Genomic DNA, 27,820 nt, shown 5'->3' on the forward strand with positions numbered 1-27,820 from the left:
TAAATTTAATGAATAGCACATTCAATAAAGGTGTCCCCTAATGATCTATTTTAGAACCAAAGGTATGTTCAGAGCCAAAGAAACTCAAATCAATATTCAAAGCTGATAATGCAAGCATAATCTGTGTTGTAAAGACTTAGGGTACGTATCCTTGAAAACCAATAATCCAAGAATTACAAAAGCCATGCAACAGACTCAAAACATTTAAAGACAAATATATTTTATTCATTTATTCAGGTTTAACATGAATAGTATTCGAGAAAGGGAAAAGCGTAAATGTTTTTTCTAATAAAAAGACATTCAATTGTCTTTTTAAAGAATGCATTTGTTCTTTCTGTTAAATATGACACAAAATAAATAAATTCAAAGAAAACTTTAACTTGTTTTGTTTCCCACACTTTTTTTTACCTGTTCCTTTTTTCCCTCAGGTCGCTGATCACATTATTCCTATTCCCATATTTCCTACTGTGCCAGCGTTATTTTATAAGTTAGACGAAAAAAAAAAGTATATACATTGTATAGCAAATATATCTTTCTTTAAAAAATAGAAGTGTCCTAATCCGACAGATGCGGACTGTGTTGAGGTTTCCCTCCATGTTTGTCCTCTGGATGCAAAGTTCTTCTGATCAAAGTCCTTCTCCAGATGCTCAGCAGTCTGCAGATCGAAACGTTCCGAAGGCTGGAAACGCGACGTCCTGTTTTCAGGGACGCACAACGATGGGCAAGAAGTGAGTCGTTGTGTTTTTCCTCCTGGTTTTCTTGCCCCTTACAGCTTTGCCGTTGGCGTTGAGTCCAACAAACATGTGTTTACGCTTGTTGCGCCATTCGGCAGAAGCGTACGTGTTGTACTTGTTCTCCTCGATGCGCTCGATTAGGCGACAGTCCGGCCCAAAATCCCTCTGTGGGTTGATGAAAGCAGAAATGGTGCGGATTAATGGCTTTTATTTCGAGAAATGTTCTCACAACAGATATAAAATTGCCACTTGGATCTTAGTTTAATCTATAACATACAACGTAAGCAAAACAATCGGATTTTAAAAATATATATACCGGTGCATATTCTACTGTTTTGATTATATCAATATTCATACTACAGCGGCCCTTGAGGAAAACATTTGGAATTTTTTCTCTTTAGGAAGAGAACGTTTTTCGTCACGACCATAAAATTCCTCTTTAGGACCAGAATGTTTCGTGACCTTAAAAGAAACAATCCGTTCTTTATGAGAAACTCTCTTGTTATGAATAATAAAATCCCTATATAGGACCAGAAAATTGTTTTTAATGCAAAAAGAAATGACTTTTCCTAACAAATTGTTTCTAAAAGCAACGAAAAATAGCCAAGTTAGTATGTCCTAACAAGAATTTTGTTTTCAGAAAACAAAACAAAGTAACACACTTGTCAGGACGATAACGCTATTCAACTTAAGTCAAGTCATGTGTATTTGTATTCATCACAAAGAAACTCAAAGGACTTTACAGAATACTACAAAAAAATACAAAAATACTACAAATAAACAACTACAGTAATACTACAAGATCAATAAAGAATTTAGTGCTAAATGGAACCTAAAACTCTATTATTAAAAAAAAATGACTATAGTGCTTTTCAAGTTAATGAAGACCTCCCGTTCTCTTTTACACACACTAACAACTACCTGCTCATTGGGGGCATTAGGGATTCAGTGTTTTGCCCAAGGACACTTCCACATATAACATGGGAATCGAACCTGCAACCTGTTGATCCTAAGACGAGTGCTTTACTTCCTGAGCTACTGCCGCCCCAAATGTCATACCAAATATCTAAAATTGCTGCTACTGAAATACTAGCAGTACATTTCATGTTAAGACCAGTAAGTTTTACATCCTTAAAACTTTATTCATCTTCACAAAAAGTTGTTCTTGTCCTAACTTGTAAGAACGAGAAAATATTTAATTAGGACCAGAACATTTTAAATCTTTCGTGTTTGGATAGTAATAATAGTAATAATAGATGTGAACCCAGTGATCTTTGTATGAATATTAACTTTTTAAAAGTTTGATTAAATTAATAATGAGATTAAGTTACGGTATGTAAATTGGAGTACGGTACAAAGGTAAGTTCATCACAAACTCACTCATCAATTACAGTGGGACCTCGGTTATCGCAGTTAATGGGGACCAAACCACCCGCGAAAAGTGAAAATCTGCGAAAAATGCTTAAAAATAAAATAAAATTGTTTTTTTGTTTTTTAAATTATTTTATTCTATTATTATTATTATTTTTTGGACCTGCAAAGCTCTGAACCCGCGAATGTGGAACCACAAAGTAGCGACGCCCCTTCAAAAATGTTTAAAACATAAATAAATAAATACATTTAAAAAAAATATATATTTTATTTAATTATTATTATTATTTTTTTAGGCCCGCGAATCTCTGAAGCCGCGAACGTCGAAGCGCGAAGTAGCGAGGTCCCACTGTACTGTTATTCTGCTGTCACGGTGATTTTCTGCTGACTTGCCTTTTGGTTTATGAACTTGTTTCCAAATTTTGTGAAATGTTAAACATCCACATTTATTCCAAGCAGTTTTTTCTGAATATTTGTGTGCACAAATTTCAGGTACTGTAATCCTCTATACTTTGTTAGTCACTACCTCAGTGCATCGCAGGTTGAAAAATATTCATTTAAAATGTAAAAAAATATTGAAAGAGAGTCTTCTCTTCGGATCAGTCACTCTAAGGATCAGAAGAGTTCTTGCTTTAACCCAAAATTTTTGTTGTCCCTATTGAGAAACTTTTGTTAGGACAATAAAGTTCCTCATTAGGAACACAACTTTGTTTTCTCGGGACCAGAACGTTTTGTGATAGGAGCGGTACGTTTTACGTTTTAACCAGTGACATCTGCTCTTAACGTGGAAGTTTATTGTTGGGGCGTAGGAGAAAGACACCTCTTGGTTCTAACAAGAAACTCTCTTATAAGTTTCTCTTTAGAACCCGATCGATTTATTTTTAAGACTACAATTACTCGTTCCAACAAGAAACAATTCCTACTCAAGATATCATAATAAATAAAAATGGTATCCAAGGTCAGAACATTTGCTACTAAAAAAGAAACTTTTTTTTTCTTTATCCTAACAAAAAATGTTTTGGTCGTAACTTGAACTTTTTTGATGTGACAAAAACATTTTCTATCCTAAAGATTTTTTAATTTTTTTTTTTGGAGAGCCACACCATATATTTAACATTCAACAAAACTGCCAACCCGCACTCCAGACAACAGCTAATTCTTCAGCACATTTTATTTTACCGTGTGATGTTGGATGATTTGGTAGAATCTATGAAATAATGAAATTGCCAGAGCCCGCGTCCCATATCAACAAATAAATGCTCATTTTGACCAACTCTTTAGTTGTAAATAATCGTTTCAAAACGTGGTGCGAGCAGAGATCTTTTGTAAAAATGTCACAAATTACTGCAAACCAGGATGCATTTGCCTTCAGCTATGTCAGAGCTATGTGATCAACCACCCCTAACGCTCACCCAATCAAATTGCTCTTGGTGCATGGCTGGTGTTTTCAGGTGTTTAGTTTGTTCTATGGGTTTTCATCAAAAAGTGTCTCAACAGTGAAAATCCATTCATCACCGCTTATCCTCAGTAGGGTTGCGGGGGTGCTGGAGCCCATCCCAGCTATCTTCGGGCAGTGGGCAGGGGACCCAATGAGCTGTAGCCAGCCAGTCCAAGGCACAGAGACATACAACCATTCAATCACTCATTCACGCCTAGGGACAATTTTGACCGGCCAGTTATTCTGCGATGCATGTTTTTGGAATGTGGGAGGAAACCGGAGTGCCCGGAGGAAACCCACGCAAGCACAGGGAAAACATGCGAAATCCGCACAGGAAGATTCAATCCCACGACCGCAGAACTGTGCCGCAAACGCGCTAACCACTCATCCGCCGTGCCGTCCAACAGTGAACATACATTGTCCCATGTATAGGATTCTATGGAGAGGCACAGCCAAATCAGGTTCTGTTAGTGAAACACGGTGACTGTAAACTGTCGTTGGAACTCAGCCCTATGTATTCTTGACCAAACCATGCAATGGATGTGTTGCTTTGGCGTTCACAAAAATTGGAATGATACAAAAACGATAAGCTTGTCAGTATTTTATATCTGAGCTGGTTGTTCTTATTAAAAAAGCCAAATCTCGCCCGTGAGCCATTTGTTCCCAACCCTTTGGTTGATCGTATATGTATAATGAATTAGATCAATAAGAACTGATATCCAAGTTATGTGATCATTCACAAATATTACATATATCAGTATGGTTTTAGCAAGTAATTGCACAAAATGAAATGAACTCACAAATGGGCTTAATCAAAGATTGTCTTGGGCAGGCTTTCGGTCACAATAGAAATGCAGCCATGCTGAACCCCTAGGTCCTAATTGCGTGTGTTAATCCGGCAATAGAACGAAACAATGATTTCATTGGATGCCTCCCAGATAAAGAAGTCAGTGTTGCAGAGCCATCAAGTGTAATCAAACGCCGATCCTTCAGGCCTGTGCGAGTGCAGCTTTTGTTGCAGCTGAGCTTTTTGACCACGTCATGGGAATTCGGTTTTTGGGTGGAAGGGGGAGGTGGCGTGCAACAGAATGGCTCTTTTTCTGTTCCAGCGGGTGTCATTTCATCTGTGCCGCCGCCACTGCTCCTCAGAGACTTTCTTATGGTTGCCTCTCTTACATTTAGGGAGGGAGAATGAGAAGAGAAAAGAGATGAAACAAGGGCTAAACCCCCCATTTCCAAAGGTACTGAGGGAAGAATAGAAAACGTGGAGGATTGTGTTGCTTGTGAATGGAGGTGAACACATATTGACTAGCTTTACATCCTGCTGGTGGAAAAGAACAAGACTTGGTCACCCATTGAAAAAGATCATGAGCCAGGGCTGACACTTGATATTTAATGACTAGGCATAATATAAAACAAACCAGTAAGATTTATTATATTTTTGGGGTGACACAACTGTTTTGGAATCAAAGTTCGCAAAAGTCCCCATTGTCTAATGCAGGATTGTCAAACTCAGTTTGGCTCCAAGGCTAAAACCAGACTTTCTGTACTCAAACTTTCAGGATTAGTAGAAGAATGTCAACTCCAAATGTTTCGCTTTGTTTTTCAGTATTATGCTTTTACATTCAGAATTGCACATATTATAATAATGGATGACATTGGCTAAGCATCACACATCTATTCACAATCAATGGCCAAGACATTTATTTCATGTTTGGCCCTGAATGCGTTAACTGTTGTATTTTAACAGTTGAGTGAATGCAGTTTTATACCTGAACCAACTCACTACGCTGTACAAACTCAAGCGGAAGCTATAAAAAAGCTAAAATGTGTGCCCTAATTGTTGTACTGGTTTGAAATAAATAGTAAATAAAAACAAAACTTTTAGCGGTGCGTGGGCAATATGATAAGTCTCCATCAGATCGAAGTACTAGACTGGGCCTATTAAAGCGGAGAGTATATTCTTTACCGCTACCTAGCGGCCAAAGAGACCAATTGTTTTGCATTTATTAAAAAAAAAAAGTAAATGTAAATGGTTTGCATTTATATAGCCGCTTTTCAAGTCACTGAAGACCTCCCAAAGTGCTTTACAATGTGCTTCACACTTTTTCCTTTTACCCACGAACTTTGAATTTCCCTGCGGGGATGGATAAATTATCTATCTATCTATCTATCTATCTATCTATCTATCTATCTATCTATCTATCTATCTATCTATCTATCTATCTATCTATCTATCTATCTATCTATCTATCTATCTATCTATCTATCTATCTATCTATCTATCTATCTATCTATCTATCTATCTAATAGATAGCAGCATCGCCTTAGGATCAGGAGGTCGCAGGTTCGATTCCCGGCTCCTCTGTGTTATATGTCGAAGTGTCCTTGGGCAAGACACTGAATCATAACTTTTGATAGACATGACCCAAATGTTTGACATTCCTGGTCTAAAGCTTTGAAAACTGCTTTACAGCCTTTATTAAGCTCACATTTAACACACCCAGCAGACCTAGAAAGTATTCTGAAACGATTATCTTTTTATACATACATTTTTAATTACTATGTAATTACTACCTTATTTTTTTTTTGCAAGTAGGTGAATGTGAAGCTGGGATTCTGATGCAGGGAATGGCAGCAGATGGATGAACTTAAAACTGTAAACCTTACTGTCACTTAAATACTCATATTCGAGCTGTAATATATTTTAAGATATACACCTTTTTATTTAATTTATTTATATAGTTGAATAAACCAAACAGCACGTGCATAAATCTGATGTAGAGTTTACTTTACAAATATTAGTGTTACTGAACCTGAAACTTCACGCTTTGGTTATTCACTTCCTGTTTTATTTTGAAAGCCTAATTTGAAACCGGGGGGATAGTGCGAGTAACTCCTGTGTTGAAGAAAGGTAACACGTTATAAACTCCTTCCCATGTCTAAGTTTTAAACTTTTTTATCATTGTTTTTATCATTTTGAATTGTTTTTCTCGAATGTATTTACAGTGTTTAATAAGGAGCAAAAGAGTTTTTCCAACGTTTGACACTCCACTGCAAGAGTGAGATGTGAATCACACCTGTCTCTCGTGATGGATGTCCATTAGCGTTTAGCAACGGTGTGAGTATAGCTAACATACATTCGACCTTAAACCAGATGGAGATTTGAAATAAATTAAAATCTAAATTCCAGATTTCTTGGAAGTACTCTGGTCACTAAATGGAGGATGAATTTATCATCATGGCATCATAACTTGGAAATAAGGTAGGCTACTGCTGCGTTTTATATGATTTTTCCTTACAGTGAATACATCTTTCGTGTTTGGATAGTAATAATAGTAATAATAGATGTGAACCCAGTGATCTTTGTATGAATATTAACTTTTTAAAAGTTTAATTAAATTAATAATGTGGTTAAGTTACGGTATGTAAATTGGAGTACGGTACAAAGGTAAGTTCATCACAAACTCACTCATCAATTACAGTGGGACCTCGGTTATCGCAGTAATGGGGACCAAAACCACCCGCAAAACGTGAAAATCTGCGAAAAATGCTTAAAAAAAATAAATGTTTTTTTGTTTTTTAAATTATTTTATTTTATTATTATTTTTTTTAAGACCTGCGAAGCTCTGAACCCGCGAATGTGGAACCTCAAAGTAGCGACGCCCCTTCAAAAATGTTTAAAAAAATAAATAAATAAATACTTTTTTTTTTTTATATATTTTTTTTTATTTAATTATTATTATTTTTTAGGCCCGCAAATCTCTGAACCCGCGAACGTCGAAGCGCGAAGTAGCGAGGTCCCACTGTACTGTTATTCTGCTGTCACGGTGATTTTCTGCTGACTTGCCTTTTCGTTTATGAACTTGTTTCCAAATTTTGTGAAATGTTAAACGTCCACATTTATTCCGAGCAGTTTTTTCTGAATGTTTGTGTGCACAAATTTCAGGTACTGTAATCCTCTATACTTTGTTAGTCACTACCTCAGTGCATCGCAGGTTGAAAAATATTTATTTAAAATTTAAATAAATATTAAACATAATTTCAAGCCTTGCTGCATGTGAACTGGATGGATTATCACAAAACATATTTTTGTTTTTGGTTCTGGCCGTTGAAGAGCGCCATCGTAGCCTAAAATGAACTCCACTGTGTGGCTGCAATCCAATATCCTTTGTCAGCTATTGTTTCTAGGGGGGGGAACTGTCAGATCGCATGCTTGTCAGGTCTCGTGGCTCTTTTTTTGATGTTGTTTCTGCCTAAAATGAATTGCACTTATGCAGCCTCAAACCATTATCCCCAATCCCACATTCCTCCGAGCGGGTCTGGAAGAAGGCACTTTTGTCGGTAGGTGTGTCTTTCTCGCGCGCGGAAAATTAAATGAACTGTTATGGCTGCAAGCCATTTTTCCTGGTCCCCTATTGCTAAGGGTAGGGGCAGGCAGAGCACTTTTTTTTTCATTTTTGCCTCTAAAAGCTTGCCATTGTGGGCCGCCTAAAATGTATTGCACTGTTTTGGCCGCAATCCTTTATACCCAGTCGACTATTGTTGAGTGCAGGGGGCAGAGAGAGCGATGTTGTGTCATTAATGGTGGCTCTGTTTTCTGTTATTTCCACCTAAAATTAACAGCACCCGTGTGGCTGTGATCTATTATCCCTGGTCCACAACTGCTTTAGGTGGGGACTAACAGAGCACATATTGCAAGGGGTTCTGGTCTACATCAACTGTGATAAAAGTAGTAGTTTGATGTATTTGGTCAGGGTATAAATCAATCTTTCTCCAAAAGAGAGAGATTTTTCTATAAAGGCGGTGTAAAATTATACAAATTTGATTCAGTAATTCAGTGTGGTTATGACCAATTTGCAATATATATCTGAATGAACTTGTCCTGAAAATATGGCCTTACCTTCTTAAAAATATTGCTCAATATTTCTCAAAGACAATTCGACATGTAATTCAAAATGCAGAATCTAAAAGTGGAAAGCTTTGATTTAATGAACCTGTCTTGTTCAAAATAATTTGTTTCCGATTTAGCCTTTTTTTTGTGTTTGGTGGAGGATAGTAAGGCTTTAAACTTACCGCGCCGTACAGCTCTCCCTTTTTGCTGATGGCCAGATAGTAGTTACTGCTGAGGCCCCTGATGGCCACAACTCCCACGTCCACCGACTTGATTTCCAGAATACCTGGTGGACACGAGGTTGTTGTTACATCCTTGCATATTTGCACAAAACACAACAGGGAGTGAAAAATATTAATGATTCAGAAATCACATAGTCAAATGCACTTTTTGGTTGCCATTTTATTTTCAATTTGTGTTGTATGCATGAATTTGATGGTCATAAAACATTAGCACTTGTACTGATTTTACTTTTCATTGTTATTTTCCATTTTTCTAACAATAATGGTACAAAAAACAGCTAGTGTATGTGGACTAAAATGTGCACTTTCACCTTTGGTTGAACTTGTATCTAAAAACATTTCCTTGGAGTGTGTCCCTTAGATTAAAACGTTTAGCCTTTGTAGTATTTGCAATTTTAAGTCACCAGATAAATTTTGCCTTCCCTTTATTAATGTTGTGAAGATAACTTGTTTACAGACAAAAATCTTGCTGTTTGTTGATAGAGATGTGCATGTGAACATTGTTTTTATGCAAAAACAGCCTTCCTCTTTTATTCTCCCACCATCACTCATTCCTTGACATAATATATTTATCATATTTATATAGCACATCATGTCCTCGCTAGTATGTAACATGAACAGCTGAGCAGTTGTGCCACATGCTCAATGTTTTTTTCCTTCGAGTGTTCGGAACTGTGTGTGTTGAGAGATAGGCCCGAGCTGATAATGACCGCTTATTCTCCTGCCTTGAGGACTTGAGTTGAGGACGCTAGTTTCTTTGAATATGTGTAAGTGCGTGTTCCACTTTTAAAACTTTTTTTTTCATAACACAAGAGTGAGTCTTTGGTGTAGCGCTCTGCTTAATGTACAAAATATGTAAATCAACACGATACACAAAAGAAATGTTGGAGCACCTATGATTTATAACATACAATGTTTTTAATCTGTTGTCTTTACCATACGCCTTAGTTTTATTCAAGCTTCACGAGTGGCTTCTACGATTCAAAGAAATGTTGCATAAACTGCATTCTGAAAAAAAATCCTCGTCACAATTCAGCCCCAGTCCCTCAGCCTGGCCCGTGATCTTACAGACAGACCGCTGAGCAGCCTCTTGCCCCCATCTCATTCGTTGCTTCGCTAGCTGGCTGTGCACGCTGGGACTGAGGTGTAAGCCAGGAAAAAAAACATTTTTCCATCTTATGTTTGTTCTTCTGGCCAGGCGCATATACAGTTAGAAGCACTTGGGCTGCCAGACTAGCAAGAGGTCGTAGCGTGCGTACTGGTTTCATGCCTGAACCAATTATTGCTGTAAGCAGTGGTCATTGGCGCTTGCTTGCATCCTAAAGTCAGTTCAGGCAGCGCTGTAAAACTAGCAAAGCTTTTAGAGCCGGGATCATGATCTTATGGCTTTCTTCATAAGTAAATATGGCGCAATTATATACTATATATTAACATGCAGATATGTTTGTAGCACGTGCAATGCCAAGACAATTTTGACTCCTGCAGCTTTCAGTCCAGTATTTACAGGACACAATTTTGTTTAATTTACAGTCAAGGTGTCACAACAACAGACCCTGTTGGCTGTCCTTTATATGGATGTGTAAATTATCTTCATCTTTTTTTATCCTCACAGTAAAATCTGAACTGGAGTGCCACATCTAATTTCATTGTCACAATATGTTCAACCAATTTTGTAACAATGATAATAAAGGTATGTACCCTGCCCACTGCCCGGAGATGGCTGGGATGGGCTCCAGCCCCCCCGCGACCCTAATGAGGATAAGCGGTACGGCTGATGAGATGAGATGAGATGATAATAAAGGTATATTCTATTCTATTCTATTCTATTCTATTCCATTCCTATGCTCATTAAACAATCTATGTACATTGCTAAAACACTTAATGATAAAAAGCAAGTGAACAAATTTTAAACACCCAAAAGCCCTAGCATAACACCTAGAGCAATTTGATTTTGAAAGCGGTAAAAATGGGCGAAGCACTCCTCCTCACCCTTGGCCATCTGCACTTGGGTAAATACGTTGGTATCCTCGTTTGTAGTATTTTGTGATATTTTTACAAAATCATTTTGCTCGTACCCTGTTTTGAAACCATTATTCAGGACGAAATGAGCCTGGACACGCTTAAGTAACTGGGGAAGGGAGACAAATTCAGTTGATTCAATATGGATTTGCTGTTAGTTGATTTGATCGTACGATGTTAGACAGGGGTAAATGTTCAACGTATCAATAGCTTTTTATTCTTTATCCACTAGAATACTCAACTAGTATGCTTTCCTGAAGGCTATTACCTTGTTTCACCCGCTTTTATTTATTTTTCCTGGCCTACAATGGCACTGGCAGCTGTTACAACAAAACTGTTGGCTCTGCAATGATTTTTGTTTATCTAAAAACATAAATCATCTGCAAATTATGGTGTGTGGTCTGATTAATGACAGAACTGTGTACCGGTAATACAATTTCAATCCCACTGGTAGCACTGGTGCTACTGTTTCAGTTGGTTGCAAAGCACAGGATGCTGTAATATCTCGGAAGAACCAGCAGGGTTGACAACAAGTAGCAAGTACAGCATTTTAAAATTCTGAAGAGGAAACTCACTTTTTTTTTTTTTTAACTTGAACACACTGTTAATTTGTAAAGTGATCACACTGGTCAAATCCTGACCTTCCATGTCAGTGGGTGGCAGCAAGTAGCGAAATACTTTGTTCCGTTAGATGAATTTGTGATACAACTATGTGTGCAGGGGTGATGATTGTGGCAACGTGGCTAACTAATATATATGGTAACATTGGTAAACTCCTACTGTACAATTGTAAATGAGTATATGAGTGGAGATCAAAAGAAATCAAGGACAGAACTGTTATTACATAGAAAGAAAATTCAATTTATGACCAGTATTTGTTCAGACAAACCACTCATAAATCAGATTCAACACCAGTTGAGATCCATTACAAGGCGTCATTTGCTGTTGAGATGTTATCTAGTTACTGAGTCTAGTGGTAAATCGTGTGAGATGCTGTGATGCTGGGTGGCTGCCAAAATTGTCGTACACGTTGCTGGGCTGCTATGCGCTGCGGTGCCATCCATCAATTCATTCTCTGAACCGCTTATCCTCACTAGGGCCACTAGATCCCATCCCAGTCACCCTTGAGCAGTGGGCAGGGGACACCCTGAACTGGTTGCCAGCCAGTCGCTGGGCACACAGAGACATACAACTATTAACACGCACAATCACAACTAGGGACAGTTAGGACCGGCAAATCTACATGACACGCATGTGAGCACGGGGAGAACATGCAAACTCCGCACAGGGAGGCTGCAGTATCAGGAATCAAACCCTGGCCCTACGCACCATGAGCGCTAACCATCCATCCGCCGTTCCACTCTCTTCAGTGCCATACATTAGATAAAAGAATGAGCATCTGCAGGAAAAATGTAGCATTTGCTTGCTGTGGTTGTAAGTATGTGTGGACGTAGGTAGGGCTGATTATAAGTTAGGTGTTATTTGCAGTTTGTGGGATAGGCTACAGTTTATTGAAAACACTAGTTATTTCTTTGGTCAAGTTGGGTCAAAGTATGGGAAATATATCCATGAGGTATCCTGGTTACTGTTCATCAAGATCTAAACCTACTGTATACTGGAGAAATCACCTGTGTTGCCGATTGAATTGATCACTCTAAGGGGAAAAAAATCTGCGAGCTACTTAAAAAGCAAAAAAAATAAAAAATTATAATGATTGCAACTCCCTGAATACGTCACATTGACATCTCAACAGCCAAGATACATTAGTTGCCAGCGCATGGGCAAATAGTCCCCAGGCCTGTGAAGGATATTCCTAATGAAGGCCACCCTGATGTCAGCTGTGGGAAGTTCAACTCCATCCATGTGGACCTCCTCTATTCCTCCATTCCATTGGTCACCATTTTTTGATAAACTGGAATGGACATATAGACAGCAATTCTACTGTTTCAATACCATTCATTAGAGTTAAAACATTTTGCAATGACTCATCAAATACATTCAGTGAAATAGCCATTTCGAGGGAGTAATCTAATGAACCCGTAAATTAAAATTTTAGTAGACTGGCTTCATTTCAATGTTTTTATAGTTCTCAAAGCATCATGTGTATGCGTGCAGATAAGAACTACAATATGTTATGAGGGATTAAAATGTTTCCAAATCAAATTGATTTCTGTCTGTAACCATAATGCTTAAGGGAAATACTTTTTTCATGCATCTCCTTTGGCCCATTTTTTAAAATCCCTTCTTTACTTTCAGACAATAATGTATATTCCTATAATGGGTATAATGCCAACAGTTTAAAAATTTTGCTATTACAAAAAAATATGGACCTCCCCCAGTACATGTTCGTGCTTTCCTACATATGTTTCTTTGTATTTAAAATATTAACTGGTATGTTGGTGGTAAGAGCACATATGTCATCTATTATTCCGGTTTTCTATATTTAAACATAGTCGGCGAAGCCTCTTGACATTAATCCAAACCCTGCGATCCCATCAATAAAAGTGTATTTTTGTCCACCCCCCCAAAACATTGTGTCAGCTTTGCAGGACCGTTTGTCAAAATGACATGCACTTAGAGCACCACAAAACATCTCACCCATCAGAATTGAATTGTTCTGTCCTGCCACAACACAGCAGATGTTACTATCACGTGTCAGAAAAAAAAGTCTGTGAGGCGCTAAAAGCTGCTTCACCTGTTCAAAGCCCATTTGATGTGGTTTTGAGAGGACCAAAGCTGTGAACCCTTATATGACGCAATCACAAAAACAGGCCATTTGCTTGCTGGAGATATAAAAGTTCAGCTTGTAACAAAATGCTTGGATTAACAATCAGTGGTGAAATGTAACCAAAAGTATGTTGTTAACTGTGTTTGAGTACTTTTTTTTTCATCTATCTGTACTTGGGGGAATTTTGTGAGGACTATTTTTAAACAACTTTGCTACATATGAGAGCAAGTCTCTGTCCTTTTTTAACTCTACAGTATTACAAAAATGTTTTTACCTTATACTTCACTTGTTTTAACCCTTTGTTTTTCTGACACTCATTTTGCAACGTCTTAGGGGGTGGCAGTAATACTGTAACAAGAAGGTAAAAAACAGCTAGTAACTGACCATCATATAATTGTAGCCCAGTGCTTATCAATTGTTATGTCACACACCCCGAGCAAGAAGAAATAGTCTCGTTTACAAGATTTATTTCAGTCTATCGGTGTCTATGTTTTATTATTCCTGCAGACATTTCATGTCGTATTTAATTTATTTTATTCATTCGGAAGGTTTCCAGCTATATAATTTACTCATTTTATTAGTTATTTAATGGCCATGATTTGATTGGTGTCGACTATAAAGGGGTTTATCTTTTCAGGGTTTTACTTTTACCTACAGTTAGCACATTTATAATTTGCCTGATTGTGGTTCTCTGCCAAATGATTTACAATTTTTTTTAATATACTGTGTTTGACTCTAAAATGAGGTAAAAATAAGTGAGTACTCCAATACATCACTGGTTACTAAAACCCTCTTTAATTATAAAACCACGAGTAATGCATGCAAGATGTTTATGTGCTAATTCATATTTTTTTTTGTCCTAATGAGCACAGTCAACACCTTGCCTTTTTGACACACACTCTTATATGTGGTTTTATTTGAGAAAGGGCCATGAACTCTCTCCATGGGTTCCTCTGGATTACAGTCTGCACCTAATTAACAGTGTTTTAAAAGCTAAGAAAAAAAGGACACATAGCTGAAGGTTCCCCTCATAGAAAAGGCCTGGCAAGACCTTTTTCTCTATATACACACATTTTTTTACCATTAAAAACTAGCCAGAGGCTTCAACTTGAAGCAACCCTTTGAACCTCGTCAACACCATCAAATTGAACTTATTTTTTTAAGCAAAGTTCTTTATTAGGACTTATTGTTTGTTGTTAATGTGTGTCAAGTACTTAAGCACAAAATTAATAGATCATGTTAAAAGGTTCAAAAAGAAGCAGCACTCATTAGAATCCATGCTGGAAGTTTTATTTTTTGTGATTGGTGTGTTTATATTTTGGAATTTGTCACAACAGTAAACTTTTAGTATGGCTATTTGTGAAGAAATCGTGGTGTCCGTTGTCCAGTTTGCTTGTTGTTAGCTTGTTGGGAGAAATCATTAATCCGATACATTAACACGAGAAGTCCTAGGAATTTACTTACCCCTCCAGAATGACCAGCGTACAGCCAAAAGGCTATGTTTTTTTAAGCTAACAGCCCATCTTGTCACCATTGTTCTGCAAATGCGGCAAGGTGGAACGTTGTTGGTGCTAGTATAAAAATGCTGCAGAAATACTCCAAAAATTCCACAAAAATATAACTAGACCAATACCACAAAATTCGGGCTGGTTTCGCCCCCACCAAACATTATTTTCTTCACAGTAGCATGCAAAGGGACATTACTGACTTGTTCACACAAGAGTTTGCCTCGTTTGCAGATCAATTTTGAAACAAATTCAGTCAGTTGGCTGTCCTTTGGGCATTCTATGAAGGAAAGCCAAATAGCTTGGCTGTGGTACTTCTAGTGTTAAGTAGAAACGTGTAGGAATGTTTTAGAGCAGATATTTGCTTATAGACCCCACTAAAAAGTTCAACAATATGCCAAAACGGGTTCTATTTCGTTAGCATGCATTGTTTTATACCAGATGTCTTCAAACTTTTTTCAGGCTTACAGCTAGCTAACTTTTGTTATGAATTAGCGCAAAGGGCACACAGTTTGATATGCATTTCTAAAATAATTATGTTGTTACTATGTTATTACCAGGTCAATTATTTGAAGTAGAGTTTAATAAACTTAAAAACACTGGTAATCTCACAGAACCGATCTGTAGGCACCTATGCTGACTTTGGGGGGCACTGAGTTGGGTTCCCCTGTTTTATCTAATTGTAGGTTGAATACTTTCCTAATTGATTACTATAAATACCTCTGTCAGTGATACTCCAAAACAACTGACGTAGAAAAGATGTTGTGATTGAAGTTTACAAACTTTAAGTCAAGTCACATTTCTCTGTATAGCCTTTAATCACAGAAGGTCTCAAAGGGCGAGTTTCTTGGTTGCAGATTTTGAACTTTGTTTTTTGATGTACTACCTAATGATAAACAATTCTACTCTAAGACTGCTCACTGAGTACTAAGATCCTAATCGACTAGTCAAGGGCAATGATAGCATTGGTATTGGGGTAGATTTCATGTCAGCCCAATTTAGTCAACAACAAAAAGTTAGCACTTAGTCTATCATAAAGTGTAGTTATTTTAAAACTGCTTGCTTAAGCAAAACACAATGTATTATTTTATTTTAATATTATTTCAAGGCATATGAGCAAGAACTTTTCTATTTAAATATATAAGTTTCCTTGTCCAAGGGAACTGTCAGTTGAATTGCACAATTGGAGACTGAATCAATTCACATCACGTTTGCAGTATAGCCTGAGCACAGCCACATATATTTTCAAGTAGCTGGGAGAAACCCAAAGTAAATTCGGGTTTCTGTTACTAGGGAATTGTGAAGGGGTGCAGGGGAAAGAAAAAATGTGACCACTGCAGGTATAGCCATTCCTGTACCATAGTTGACTTTGTAACATGATAAAGTGCCAAAGCTGTCAGTTTCTGTCTAAACATTTCACAGACCCTCTCCGGCAAGAGTTATGTTTTTAGCTAATGTGCTGTGACGGTCATCTGCATTTCACACATTTTTCTTTCCCCCTTAGCTGCCTGTTGCGGTAAAAGGTGTTGGCACTAAGCATTCAGCTGTAGAAAGCTGGTCAATTTACACCACAAATCGGACAAGCCACCCCCATTCTTGCCCAACTTTGAAGACATTTTTCAACCTTCTTTCAGCGTGGGACAGTTTTTAAATGATAGAACATCACAAGGCACATGTTCAAAATGTTATATAAAATTAGATGTAAGATCAGGCCTAAAAAATTCAGCCCAACCCGAGTCGCGGGTATTTAAACCCAAACCCCGATGTATTAACTTGATTTGATAAGAGCCCGAAAAAACCTGAAGCTTTCATTTGCCGCCAAAGTATACACCAAGCTATACTTCGGCCATGCAAACTTCAGCATTGGTATCTTCATTCGCAGTATTTTGACATTTTTAAAAAAGAACTTTGTTTGCACCATGTTTTGAAACCATTATTTAGGAAAAAAATCACAGACAAAATGAGCATAAACACTCTTAAGTAACTGCAGGAGGGAACAAATGTTAAGTTTTATATTTATACTGTCATGAGACACGGGCTCTGGCGTGACAATTTCTTCATAAATTTCACCAAATCATCAAATGTCACACAGAGAAATAGAGTGCGCTGAATAATTAGCTTTTTCCTGGAGAGTGGGTTTTGCGGTTTAGTTAAATTATTGTCTTAAAATATATGGTATGGCTCTCTCAAATAATCAAAATAATTTTGCTTTTATGGCTCTTTGGGTGAAATAAGTTCCCAACCCCTGGGCTAAACTATCTCTCCACACCTTTTCAGTGTCTACCTGTCCGTCAGTGACTTTGTCGTCTGGGTTGTATACGTACGTAAAACAGCTGTACAAACCTACATTATGTATCAAAAAATCTTTTTCAATTTCAAGTTTCTCTATAAGAAATCGACAAAACACTCTGGACCACCAAAAGCACCAAAGTGCAGAGTAAGAAGCTTTCTACCGCCGGGCTCATTTTTTTATATTTTCCCAAAAATACAGATCGCTACAGTATGTGTTTACTTCCTTTATAAGGGTTATGTAAGGCTTTTAATTTTTCCAGATTTTTTTTTGGGTCTATTATTACTCTTTCAACATTTCGGGTTGCCTACCCCTGCCTAAAAAGGTAAAACAGTTTTCCATAACATCCACACGGTGGTGTAAAAATACCAAACCGTAGTGCGATAAAGCGGCACGCTTAATTCCAAAATATAATTTGACAGTCCTGTAGTTATTTTTCAAATTTAAATTTTTTTTTTTTATAAATTACAATACTTTTATTTAAGTAAATTATGTTTGTTCTTTGGTTTCAGTGCATTATAGAGTATTTAATAAATAAAGAATTAATAAATAAAGATTTCGACTTTGCAGGTTTTGACTATTGTGCGACCTTTTTGGAATGCAACACCCGTGACAAAGCAGTGATTACTGTAGTTTTTAAACATGGCCAGTGTTTCAGTACATTGGACTCTAGATGTAAGACACGGGTTAATTAGCTGGCATTCCTGGCTGCTCTGTTCTTAAAGGCCGGTTGTCCAGATGCTCCCTTAGACTTTACTCGGAGCCCTCAGCGCTAACTTTGATGACTCCATTAAGAGGTTCACTTTCATGCAGCCTCATAGGCAGGGGCGTGACAAGTCGGTGAGGGAATGTCGGCGAGTGGGAAGCACATGGTGTCTGTATGGCAGCAGCCCTGGATGTTATCCATCACAGATGCTGTTCCTCGCCTCCCACTGCTTTACTGGCCATTAATTGTGCCGCTTCACATACTCCACTTTGTAACGCAACAGTGACACTTTCGATGTTACTCTTTCAACGTGGAGAGACTGACAACTGGGTTAAAAGTATACGTAAATCACTTTGGCAAGGCTTGGCACAGTTTATGAAAATAACATTTTAGTATTTGATAACATGCTTAATGCCTTCCAAGATCCTACATAGAATAATGGTGTTACACATATTTCACTGCAGCTATACTTTAGGGATTGTACGAAATGTCAAATTCTCGGTCTTGATATTCAAATATGCCTGAAGAGTTTACTGTAAATCTGTGAAATCTCTGTGCATTTTTGATTTTGTTGTTACCAACGTATGTGATTGTTTTTTTTTTGGAAAATTTTAACTTCGGCTGTTGTCATGATCGGGCAAGAATCTGAATGGGCAGGCTACACTTATGAACTCAATTTGACTGGAAAACCTTAGGAACGATAACATGCACATGCTATTGTGCGCAGTAATCTAGCTAGTCAGTGAAATAGTTTGCGAAAGATTCCATCAGAGCCCTAAAATTTTATTGAGAATCAAGTTTTTGGCTTGGTATTAAGAAAGTCTTCTTCTAATTCTGTGTTCACACTATGATGGTAGTTTGCAAGAATCCTGAGTATAACATATACAATAAAACGCTTCCCACCAAAAAACTCCACATTCTTAGGCAGTAGCATTAGAAGTTAATTATGATGCCAATTTTTCGGTATTAGTCCTTAATACTGCACATTAGCACCTGGGAAATGGGATTTTCTGAAAAAGTGTTCAAAGGCAGATACTTTTCCAATTATCCTGAACATGCGCTGTTAACAAATGAGGCACCACTGGATTTCAATACCAAGCAGCAAGGTGTGCTAATAAATCCCATTCCTTTTACATACAAGCATATCTGAAAAAGTTAGTTTTATATTTATACTAAGTATGTTAACTTACAACATAGAATTTATCATTTTCAAATTTTAAACCAACCATTTTATGCCTGTTTGTTGATTTTCTGTAAAACCAAGTAGCATTCTGACTTTAAAAGATGGTCAATCAGTTTTCTTATAAGTACAATTTAAGTGGTGATTCTTTTGTGGGTTTCAGTTAAGATTCAGAAGTGGTATAGTTTGAGTTAGATGTCTCCCCTTCAAACCAATTACTGTATGTTATATGCTTTGAAAGGGTTTTAAGGGCTCAACCTTCAGGAAAAAAACATTTCCAATGATTTTGGTGCAAAATACTTTGCTGGTGCAGTCCCTAGTCAATGGGCCCTATTACAGCAGATTCATTGACCTTTTTGGCCATAAAGTGGAGTGATTTTAATCCTTTGATTGTTAGAAATGTATATAACATATTTGAACTATTAGATTTTTGTTTCAGGACTGCATCAATTAAAAATCACAATAAATCAGTCGTCAAACTTTCAAGCAGTCAACAAATCAACCAATTGATTGATTGGGTCCATTCCAAATGAGACCTCCTATCTCAGCAGCCTATTAACTTGACTAATGTACTACAAAACCAATTTACATTATAGAAAATACTCCAAGCTTCCTGGTTAGCTTCAGAAGCGGGATTAAAACAAATATATGAGGAAGCATGCAGGTAGTTAAAGTGGAGTGCTAAGTGTTCAGAGTATAGCCAAATGTAATTGTTGTCTTTGGCAGGTTTTGGACAACTGTGACTGTTTCAGTATTTTCGGAGCAACCTTTCGCAGTGACATTTGCAAACCACTTTAATTTACTGAGAGACGAGTCCATGAAGATGTCAAAGTAACTTTGAAGCAAAAGCAATGCTGACACTAACCTCTGCTGCGTCCCATAGCTCCTCATAACTCTTTTTTTATGGTCCACACTGATACGTTTTCCCACGAGAACCCTAAATGCTCATCAAGCGAGAGAAGGTCGAAGTGGACTGCCGTTGTAACAACATAGAGACCTAAATTAGGGAAAGTTCGGTCCAATTGCAGGATATTAGAGAACATTTTCTTTCTTGATTGTTTTACTCTTTTCACTCCAGATACAGTAGCTGCACAGAAGTTTTGTGGTTTGTATTTAAAAATAGTTGTAGTTGTTTTATTTTTTTGACAGTTGACAAAAATTCGGACTACCTCAAGGCAACCGTCAAAGGGTTAAATCGGTATGCGTTTTCTGTTTTTCTTCTGTTTTATGACCTCACTTAAAAGAAAAGAACAGCCAGTTAGAACAGCGTAGCAAGTATTAAATCAAGAACAATACAAAAAAAATGATAATTCACAAGCAGACGTAAAAGTGAAAGCCTCTTGGGTCAACCCTGTTGTGAAATTTGAAAGTGTTGTTTTTTTTTTTATTTGTAGTATAACAATGGTTAACTGCGCGCATGTTGACAATTGAGTAGGATGCATTTTATCTTTATTTATATTTAACATGTTTTATTGTTTTGACATTGCAATAATGGTAACTTCATACGAATTGAGAATCTTTGAAGCTTTTGTCATTATGTGATCATTTTTTTTAAGAATTAATTGGTTTGGCCTTAATAGTTTTTGAAATGGAATCAAAGAGTGGCAATAGGTGAGTCTTCAGCCTCGCACATCCTAGCATGTCAGGTTTTTTTTAAACAAATTGAGTCAAAATCGCAACAGTTACTTAAAATAAAAATTAAAACAAATAAACTAGAGCTTGGCAATAAATCAAATGTATAAATGAATTCCATCTTAAAGACACTTTGCACATTTCCTAAATTGTGATATTGCAGGTAAGATTTTAAGAATTTATTTAATCCAATCAATGAAAGCTGCTGCTAATAGTTAAAAATTAACTAACTAGTAAATTTTAGCGTTGGAACAAGTTTAGGGCAAAGTTTTGAGGATTTAAATGTTCCACAAGCTATGAGTGTTAGGTTTGCATTAGTATTAAAATTATATAGTTTTGTCTGAATGTTTAGCAAAGGCTGTATTCTTATATAATGTCTTAATAACTTTTTTTTCTATAAACCAATTTGTAATCGTCAAGACTGACTGATAAGATTAAAATGTTTGAGATACTTAATTACTGCCCAGCCCTACTATTACAATATTCTCTGGAACATAAATTACTTTTTTTTCACAGTATGGCCTGGGGTGCGACTTATATATGTTTTTCCTTCTTAATTATGATTTTTTTTTGGGCTGGTTCAACTAATTATCTGGAGTGATTTATCGTTTGGAAAATATGATAAATTAAAGACCTACTAAATCGGTGTATTGATATGTTAGGATTCTTCTTTTATTTTCTAATAATCCAAACCACTTAACCCGATTGCTTTTTAACTGTTGCATGGTTGAACTCACTGGTGTCATTGATGTGAAATGGAGCTGCCTCGCAACCCGGGGTGCCACAGTGAGTGATGTGTCTTTGCTAATGCTTACACAAACAGTAAAAAATGTATCCCTTTTTTGTGTGGAGCAATTGCTGCAGATAAGATACAGGATACTATGTAATTGTTCACCTATGTGGTTTGTACTGGATTCTAAAAATAGCATTGGTACGACACTCATTCCTTGCTCATTAAAATGTTGAAGGTGCAATTGTTCTCAAACTACCATATTAGGAAGCATTTTGCTTGTGTTAAACCTTCATTGAGGTGCAACATCCTTACTTGAGTTAACCATATTAAGAAATTAGCATTTACTTAAATAGTGAGATGATACATAGGGTTTCTTTTCCATAACAAATCTTCCTGACTGCAGGTCATTATGTAAGGGTCAAACCTTGTGGGGGTTGAGTGTTAGAGGGCACAGTGGTGTAAATAGGAGGGAGGTGAAAAAACATCCCCTAAATGGGAACATAGCCCCCGCCGAAGTTTGGGCTGTATTCCAATTGCTTCCCACCAATGGTTTGAAAGCATTCTTGTTGTGGATTTCGATGGCCGCTTACTTAAAATACAACCACAAAGTCAGGATAATATAATATAATAGTATATTGAAAAAAAATCTGTCTGTAGTGAAGAGTCACAACCCAAAATTTGAACTTAAGACATTTTCATTTACCTGCATCTAATAATGCCTATTTGCAAACTAACCTCCTGAACATTACCAGCTTGGTTACAGTGAGTCAAAACAAAATATCGATACATTTTCGGTATATTGATTCTGTGTGGGTGTGTGTGTTGTCTGTATTTGAAAGATTGCCTCACGCTGTCTCAGCAGCCATGTGTTTTCAATGAGTTCAAATCGGATTCAAAAGAGCACGTTTATGCATTCACAGTACACACAGGCTTTTGAAGCTTTTGGCACCGGCGGCCACAACCTCTATGTTACTTATATATACGGTATATACATGAATGTATCTATGTGGTTTTTACAAATAAGCTAATTGACAATACAGTCCAGATGTGCGCTCAAGTCAAGTAAAGGTCACACGGAAAACGATCATGTGAAACTTCACCACAATATCTGTCCTCTCACCTGGGGGAAATATGTAGCATCTTTTTATTTGAAGGCAGCCATTTGTTTGGAGATCACACTAAATAGCTGGAGGTGGTACATTAGCGTAAACATACACGCAGGATTGTGCACAGATGTGCGCGTATGTCAAAGCATGATTCATCCTGTTAAGATTCCTCTCAGATCTTCAAATCATTCCCATTTGTAGATTTTGATCCTACAAGGTGATATAGCTGTGATCACGCCGCGATAGGGTCTGATTTATCCTGCACTTTTCCATCTGCCCGGAAAACAAACGACATGATTGATTGGACCTCTAATCCCATGAACTGATGCTGTTATGGCTGCGGTGTAGGGTGCAAATACAACTATTTTGATAGTCGACTAGTCACCGACTGTTGAAATGATTAGTCAAATAATTGGATAATTATAATATTTTCCTTAATTTTGGCATGACGATTTCATAATGTGGCAAATGATAATAAACACAATAAAAATGGGTGAAATGAAAACTATGTATTTTATTGAACATACTGCTGATTCGTACCAAATTAAGTAAAAATGAAAAATCCAAAATCAATTAGGCACAGTGCTCGGTCAGTAAGACATAAATCCACAAATAAACCTCTGTCCATTTCTTAGTGGCAGGCAAATGAAAAATATGTTTAAATCAACTATACACAGGCTCATTAGCTGAACTAGAACAGTAAATATAACAAATGTTTTGTGAAGTACATTAAGTGGTCAACTGCATAGTCTGTAACAAAAATACTGAACATTTCTCAAAAGTTTCAAATCGAATGGTTTTAACAACTGACATTTGTTTTATTAATGTTTTAAAAACTTAAGTTTGGACTGAATCTATTTAATTTCAAATATGATTGTCTGGAATAGCCTTGCATAATGCTCAAGCTTTCTTATAAAACAAAATATATGCAAATAAATTGTACAATGAATGTCTTCAATACTGAATTGGTTTGAATGTTACTTAAATCTTTACGAGGCTAGTCGGACTCAGTTTTGTTTAATCGTCCAACGTGCTTATCTTTAAATGTTCACGTGTCGTTGAGTTACTGCCACGATACGCGATGTTTGCTTTGCAAACATTGCAATTAGTCTTTTCATTGGCCGGATCCCCGCTGAAATACTTCCAAACTTAATGTTAAAGCTGACAATTCTGTATCTTTGTTACCGCTTGAGACAGAGACGCTACTGCGCATGAGCCGCTCTCAGCAGAGATGACATTCATGCAGAGATGCCTCTTTCTGCTGGAAAAATGTGTCTGGCAACTATGGTCGACAATGAATTCCATTGTCGACCATTTCGATTATCGATTTTTGTCAACAATGACAACTAATCATTGCAGCATTATTTTCTATTTACCCAAAAAAACAAACGACACGATTGATTGGCCCTCTGATCTGTGACCTGATGCTGTTATGGCTGCGGTGACTTGTTGCACCCTGCATGAGTGAGTGCAACTTCAGCCAAGAGCAGGGAGGGAAAGACGCTAATTGAAATTCCTTCAGCCATGTCTGGCAGAGCCTTGGTGTCTGAGTGGCACACACGTGCACGCACAAACACATGCATGCACTCATAAAAGCTGCCATATGGAGGCCATGTGCAAGATTGGCCTCTCAGTGCCGGTGTGTGTACATGCATGTGTGTGCTCAGCAGGAGAAGCTTGTACAACACCACCGACTGATTGAAACCTGCGACGTTTATAAAAGTGTGTGACTCAGTTAAAATCAAAGACCCCACTCGCTTTGATGCAGACCTGTATTCTCCTTCACTCCTTCACTGTTGTATTCCATTTTCCCGCCAAAAGTGACACTGCAGACACCCTCAGGCAATGCAGCTTGCCCATCTGAGAGTCTGCGGCGAGATGATTTTCCTCACTAACAGATGTCTTCTTGTTCGGATTACTTGTTTTTTTTTTAATTCCCACAAATATTTATCTTGCAATATTAACGGGATATTAGATTTTGCATTCGTCACGTCATGATACAAAACAGCTTTCTCCTACATCTATGCAGCTTCAGCACCCTCTAGTACAAGGGTATAAAACTTGTGGTCCATGGGCCCAATAAGGCCCGCACAAGGAATTGAATTCGGCTTGCAAAAAAATTGTTAGCAACACAAAAAACAGAGGCACATCAGGTAAAAAAATATGACCTGCACTTTTTTTTTCCGTGTATTGTATGTTATTGTATTGTACATAAGTACTTTTCAATAACTAAATAATACTACTAGTACTTTTTATACTTTTCAGTTACATAGTTCACTTTTTCATTTTCAGTTTTTTAGTACCTTTCAGTACCTTGACATACTTTTCACTACTTTGAAGTACTTTTTCAATACCTTCGGTTGGGGGACAACAAGGACCACAGGGATCCTATTTTAATGTGTTGTTTTAATCAAAATGACACTTCTTTTGTGTTTCTTTTACAATGCAACCAATTGTTTTTAGGTTGTTACAGGACATTATATTGGAGTGTTTAAAACCAAATTACCCAACTTTTAGGCTCAAAATCGCCTGTTTTTTTTTCTTCCTATATTAAACAATTTGTTAACCAATTTTTGAGAGGTTGTTTGAATAAATTCGACTGCTTTGGAGCTTAATATTTTTTTAAACTTTTTGTAGTTTTTTTTTTAAACAAATTGGCCAAAATTATTTTTCAATTTAAACAAAATGTATTTTTAGAGGTTGTAATTTCTGTAATGATTCAAATGGATGTTTGGTTTTGTAAAAACACGCTACTCCATCTTTTGGGTTGTTTAAAAAAAAAACAATTTTGTGGGTCCAACAACCCCAATTAGTAAATCAGTTTTTATTTAAACCAATTGTAACCAACCTCGACTAATATAATGTGTATGAGTAATGAATTGTCACTCAATTTTACATACCACTGTTCTACAAATACTTTTGTCATCTCTTCTAAAAAAACAGTTTACTGATAACTTGCGTTCCACAGCCAATTGGAGCATGTGACAATCAAATGACTGTCCAAGCCTTTTGCTTTGTCACTACTGTTTCTGTATTCAAAAATATGAATCTATGATTTATTTCTTATCTATATATTGCTATTGTCTCAACAATGTTTTTTCTGCTTTTTCAGTTATTTATCAAAGCTGTTGATTTCTAATTCATTGTAACCCTGCATCTAACGATCAGTGGAAAAAAATCAAAACGTAGATCAATTGATCAATCAATATAATCAAGTTAAAACATCGAGCTCCTTTAATTTTGTCATAGTTGCTTGGCATCCTATTTCTAAAGTTGTGCTTTAGTCACAAATTATCATTTGGCCTTCACTCAAAACGTATACATGACTGTTACTATGCTACTTAAATGTAATATTCATCGTAACTGATACGATTGAATTATCGACTCCAAATTGTATAAAGTTGCCGTCTGTCTACTGCATTTTAAAAAAGCACCTGAGTGAAGCACATGCTCTGGGAGTCACTTGCATTGTTCCATGCGCTGTTGAAATGAACATTTTGCAGCATCACGTTTATTTAACCTTAACCAAACTGCAACTGTAAGACCATCATTTCTGTCTCAATCTTCCAATCCCTGACAGCAATATAAGTCAATATATGATATCTTTAAAATTAGATGACCTACTTTTGTGTAGGTTTTTTGATCCAATGCTTTTGTCAATGGTTCATTCACGGAAATTAGGGTCCCTTTATGGCAAATTTGGGTCCCTTTATGACAAATTTCGAGACAATAGGACAAGATTGAAAACTGTGCATGTACTTGGACTTCAATGTATTTTAAAGCTATTAAGTGGATAAAAACACAATGACTTACTGTAAGGGTCGTCTTCGCTTTTGGTACCGTTGACTTTCCCTTTCTTATCAATGCGGAGGAAGAACTTCTGGTAAGAAAACAGTCTACGCCGGCGCACGTCTCCCTGCAGGTGGTTGTAGCTGCTTCGCACGTGGCGCCCCACCACGGCGGAAGAAGATGAAGAAGTTGACAGGTTAGCCTGGCGTGGCAACCTGACGGACAAAGCGCGAAGAGGCACTGGGGTGGAGGGTAGAGGTGGTCTCCTCCCTCCAACATGCTGGCTTTTGTCAAAACCTGGAGAAGACAGGGGTGAAGACGAAGATGTTCCCAACAGGAGGAGCAGCAGGAGGAAGACGAGAGGGAAGAAGCGCCGGTAGGAGGAGAGCCAGGCGACCGCTGCACCTTGTGTCACTGTCCATCTACACATGGTAGTGGAACTGGAGAAGCTGTGGAGGTGCTCAGGGGCTGGGGCATGCTGAGTTGGGGGGCAGGGAGAGGGTACAAGAGCGGGAGAGGGCCCCCTCCTGCGCTTACAAACCTCCTTCGGAGGCACCCGCCACCTCGACCGGCTGATTTTGAATTGTGGAGAAGCTGCAGCATGTAACGGGAGCGGAATGTTGGACTCGCTTTGCTGTTTATTCCTCAGGAGTACTTTCGGAATGTTTCAACATCCATAAGCCAAATCACGCACAGGGCGGACAACTGTGTGGGGGACTCCCCCGTCCTCACGTCCGATGTGTCCCAAAACCCCCTCTAAATATCTTAAAATCCTTTTTGATATGCCACAAGCTCACTCTTTTGGTCCTGACCTTGAGCCCGCACACATGGTAAACTTTTCTCTCGTCCCAGAAAATACAATGATGCTCTTTTATAAAGTAAAATGAAATAATGGTCCTTGTTAAAAGTCCATCAGAAACCCACACAAAGGAAAAAAGTTGTGAAAGAATCCAAGTTGTTACTTCTCCCGCACTCGCTTCTCAGTGTGTGAGCGCTTTGAGCGATGCGCTGCTTCTCTTCTGCTGCTCCCTCATTTATTTTGGCCCCCTCCTTCTAACCCTCTCTCTCTTTCTCTCCCTGTCTCTATCAGCTGTGCATCCCAGCTCTGCTTTCACCTTATTTATCTGCTGCCCCCTCCACCCTAAAACACACACATACACACGTGTCGTTTCTTTAGTGTGATTGGATGTCCATGGAGGGCACTAGACTTTGAAGAACTGTGTGTTTCTTGTTGAGTGTGCGTAGAAGAGTATCTGACACACCCCTCTTGCTTTCCCTCCCCCTAGTTAATCTCTCTCCTCCCCTAGCCAGGCCAAAGCTCACAAGCCGAGCTTGGATAGAAAAAAAAAAAACCTTTCTTTAGTTTGTGGTGTGTGTATTTTTTTTTGTCTTATTATGGGAGCGGGAAACATGCAGAATTTAATTGAATAAGTTTAAAGTGGATATGCTCAAC

The 27,820-nt window shown here is 37.6% G+C and overlaps 1 protein-coding gene and 1 long non-coding RNA gene across 2 annotated transcripts in view; one reads left to right on the forward strand and one right to left on the reverse strand.

Moving 5' to 3' along the window:
* Positions 1-264: 264 nt before the first annotated feature.
* Positions 265-27,427, reverse strand: fgf10a (fibroblast growth factor 10a). The gene is made up of 3 exons (XM_088320354.1): positions 26,392-27,427; positions 8,620-8,723; positions 265-899 (listed from the first exon to the last, which is right to left on the reverse strand). Exons 1-3 carry the CDS (start codon positions 26,795-26,797, stop codon positions 702-704), a joined length of 708 nt encoding a protein of 235 aa, XP_088176480.1. The 5' UTR covers positions 26,798-27,427; the 3' UTR covers positions 265-701.
* The window catches only part of LOC148350521 (uncharacterized), an 80,653-nt gene continuing 59,306 nt past the window's right edge, over positions 6,474-27,820 (forward strand). The window contains exons 1-2 of the long non-coding RNA XR_015847134.1: positions 6,474-6,664; positions 6,737-6,808. This is a non-coding gene — a long non-coding RNA (uncharacterized LOC148350521). The remainder of the gene's footprint in view (positions 6,665-6,736; positions 6,809-27,820) is intronic.

Source organism: Urocampus carinirostris, chromosome 16 (genome assembly GCF_059441175.1).
Source record: "Urocampus carinirostris isolate Australia breed hairy pipefish chromosome 16, RoL_Ucar_1.0, whole genome shotgun sequence".
In the NCBI taxonomy this organism is placed as follows: domain Eukaryota; kingdom Metazoa; phylum Chordata; class Actinopteri; order Syngnathiformes; family Syngnathidae; genus Urocampus; species Urocampus carinirostris.

What these genes read in the sequence shown, in the direction of transcription:
- fgf10a (XM_088320354.1), bottom strand. Translation starts at nt 26,797, where the DNA reads ATGTGTAGATGGACAGTGACACAAGGTGCAGCGGTCGCCTGGCTCTCC. An exon ending in AAGCGAAGACGACCCTTACA is followed by an intron (nt 8,724 to 26,391) that starts GTAAGTCATTGT and finishes CGTGTCCACCAG; the next exon opens with GTATTCTGGAAATCAAGTCG. An exon ending in AGGGAGAGCTGTACGGCGCG is followed by an intron (nt 900 to 8,619) that starts GTAAGTTTAAAG and finishes ATCAACCCACAG; the next exon opens with AGGGATTTTGGGCCGGACTG.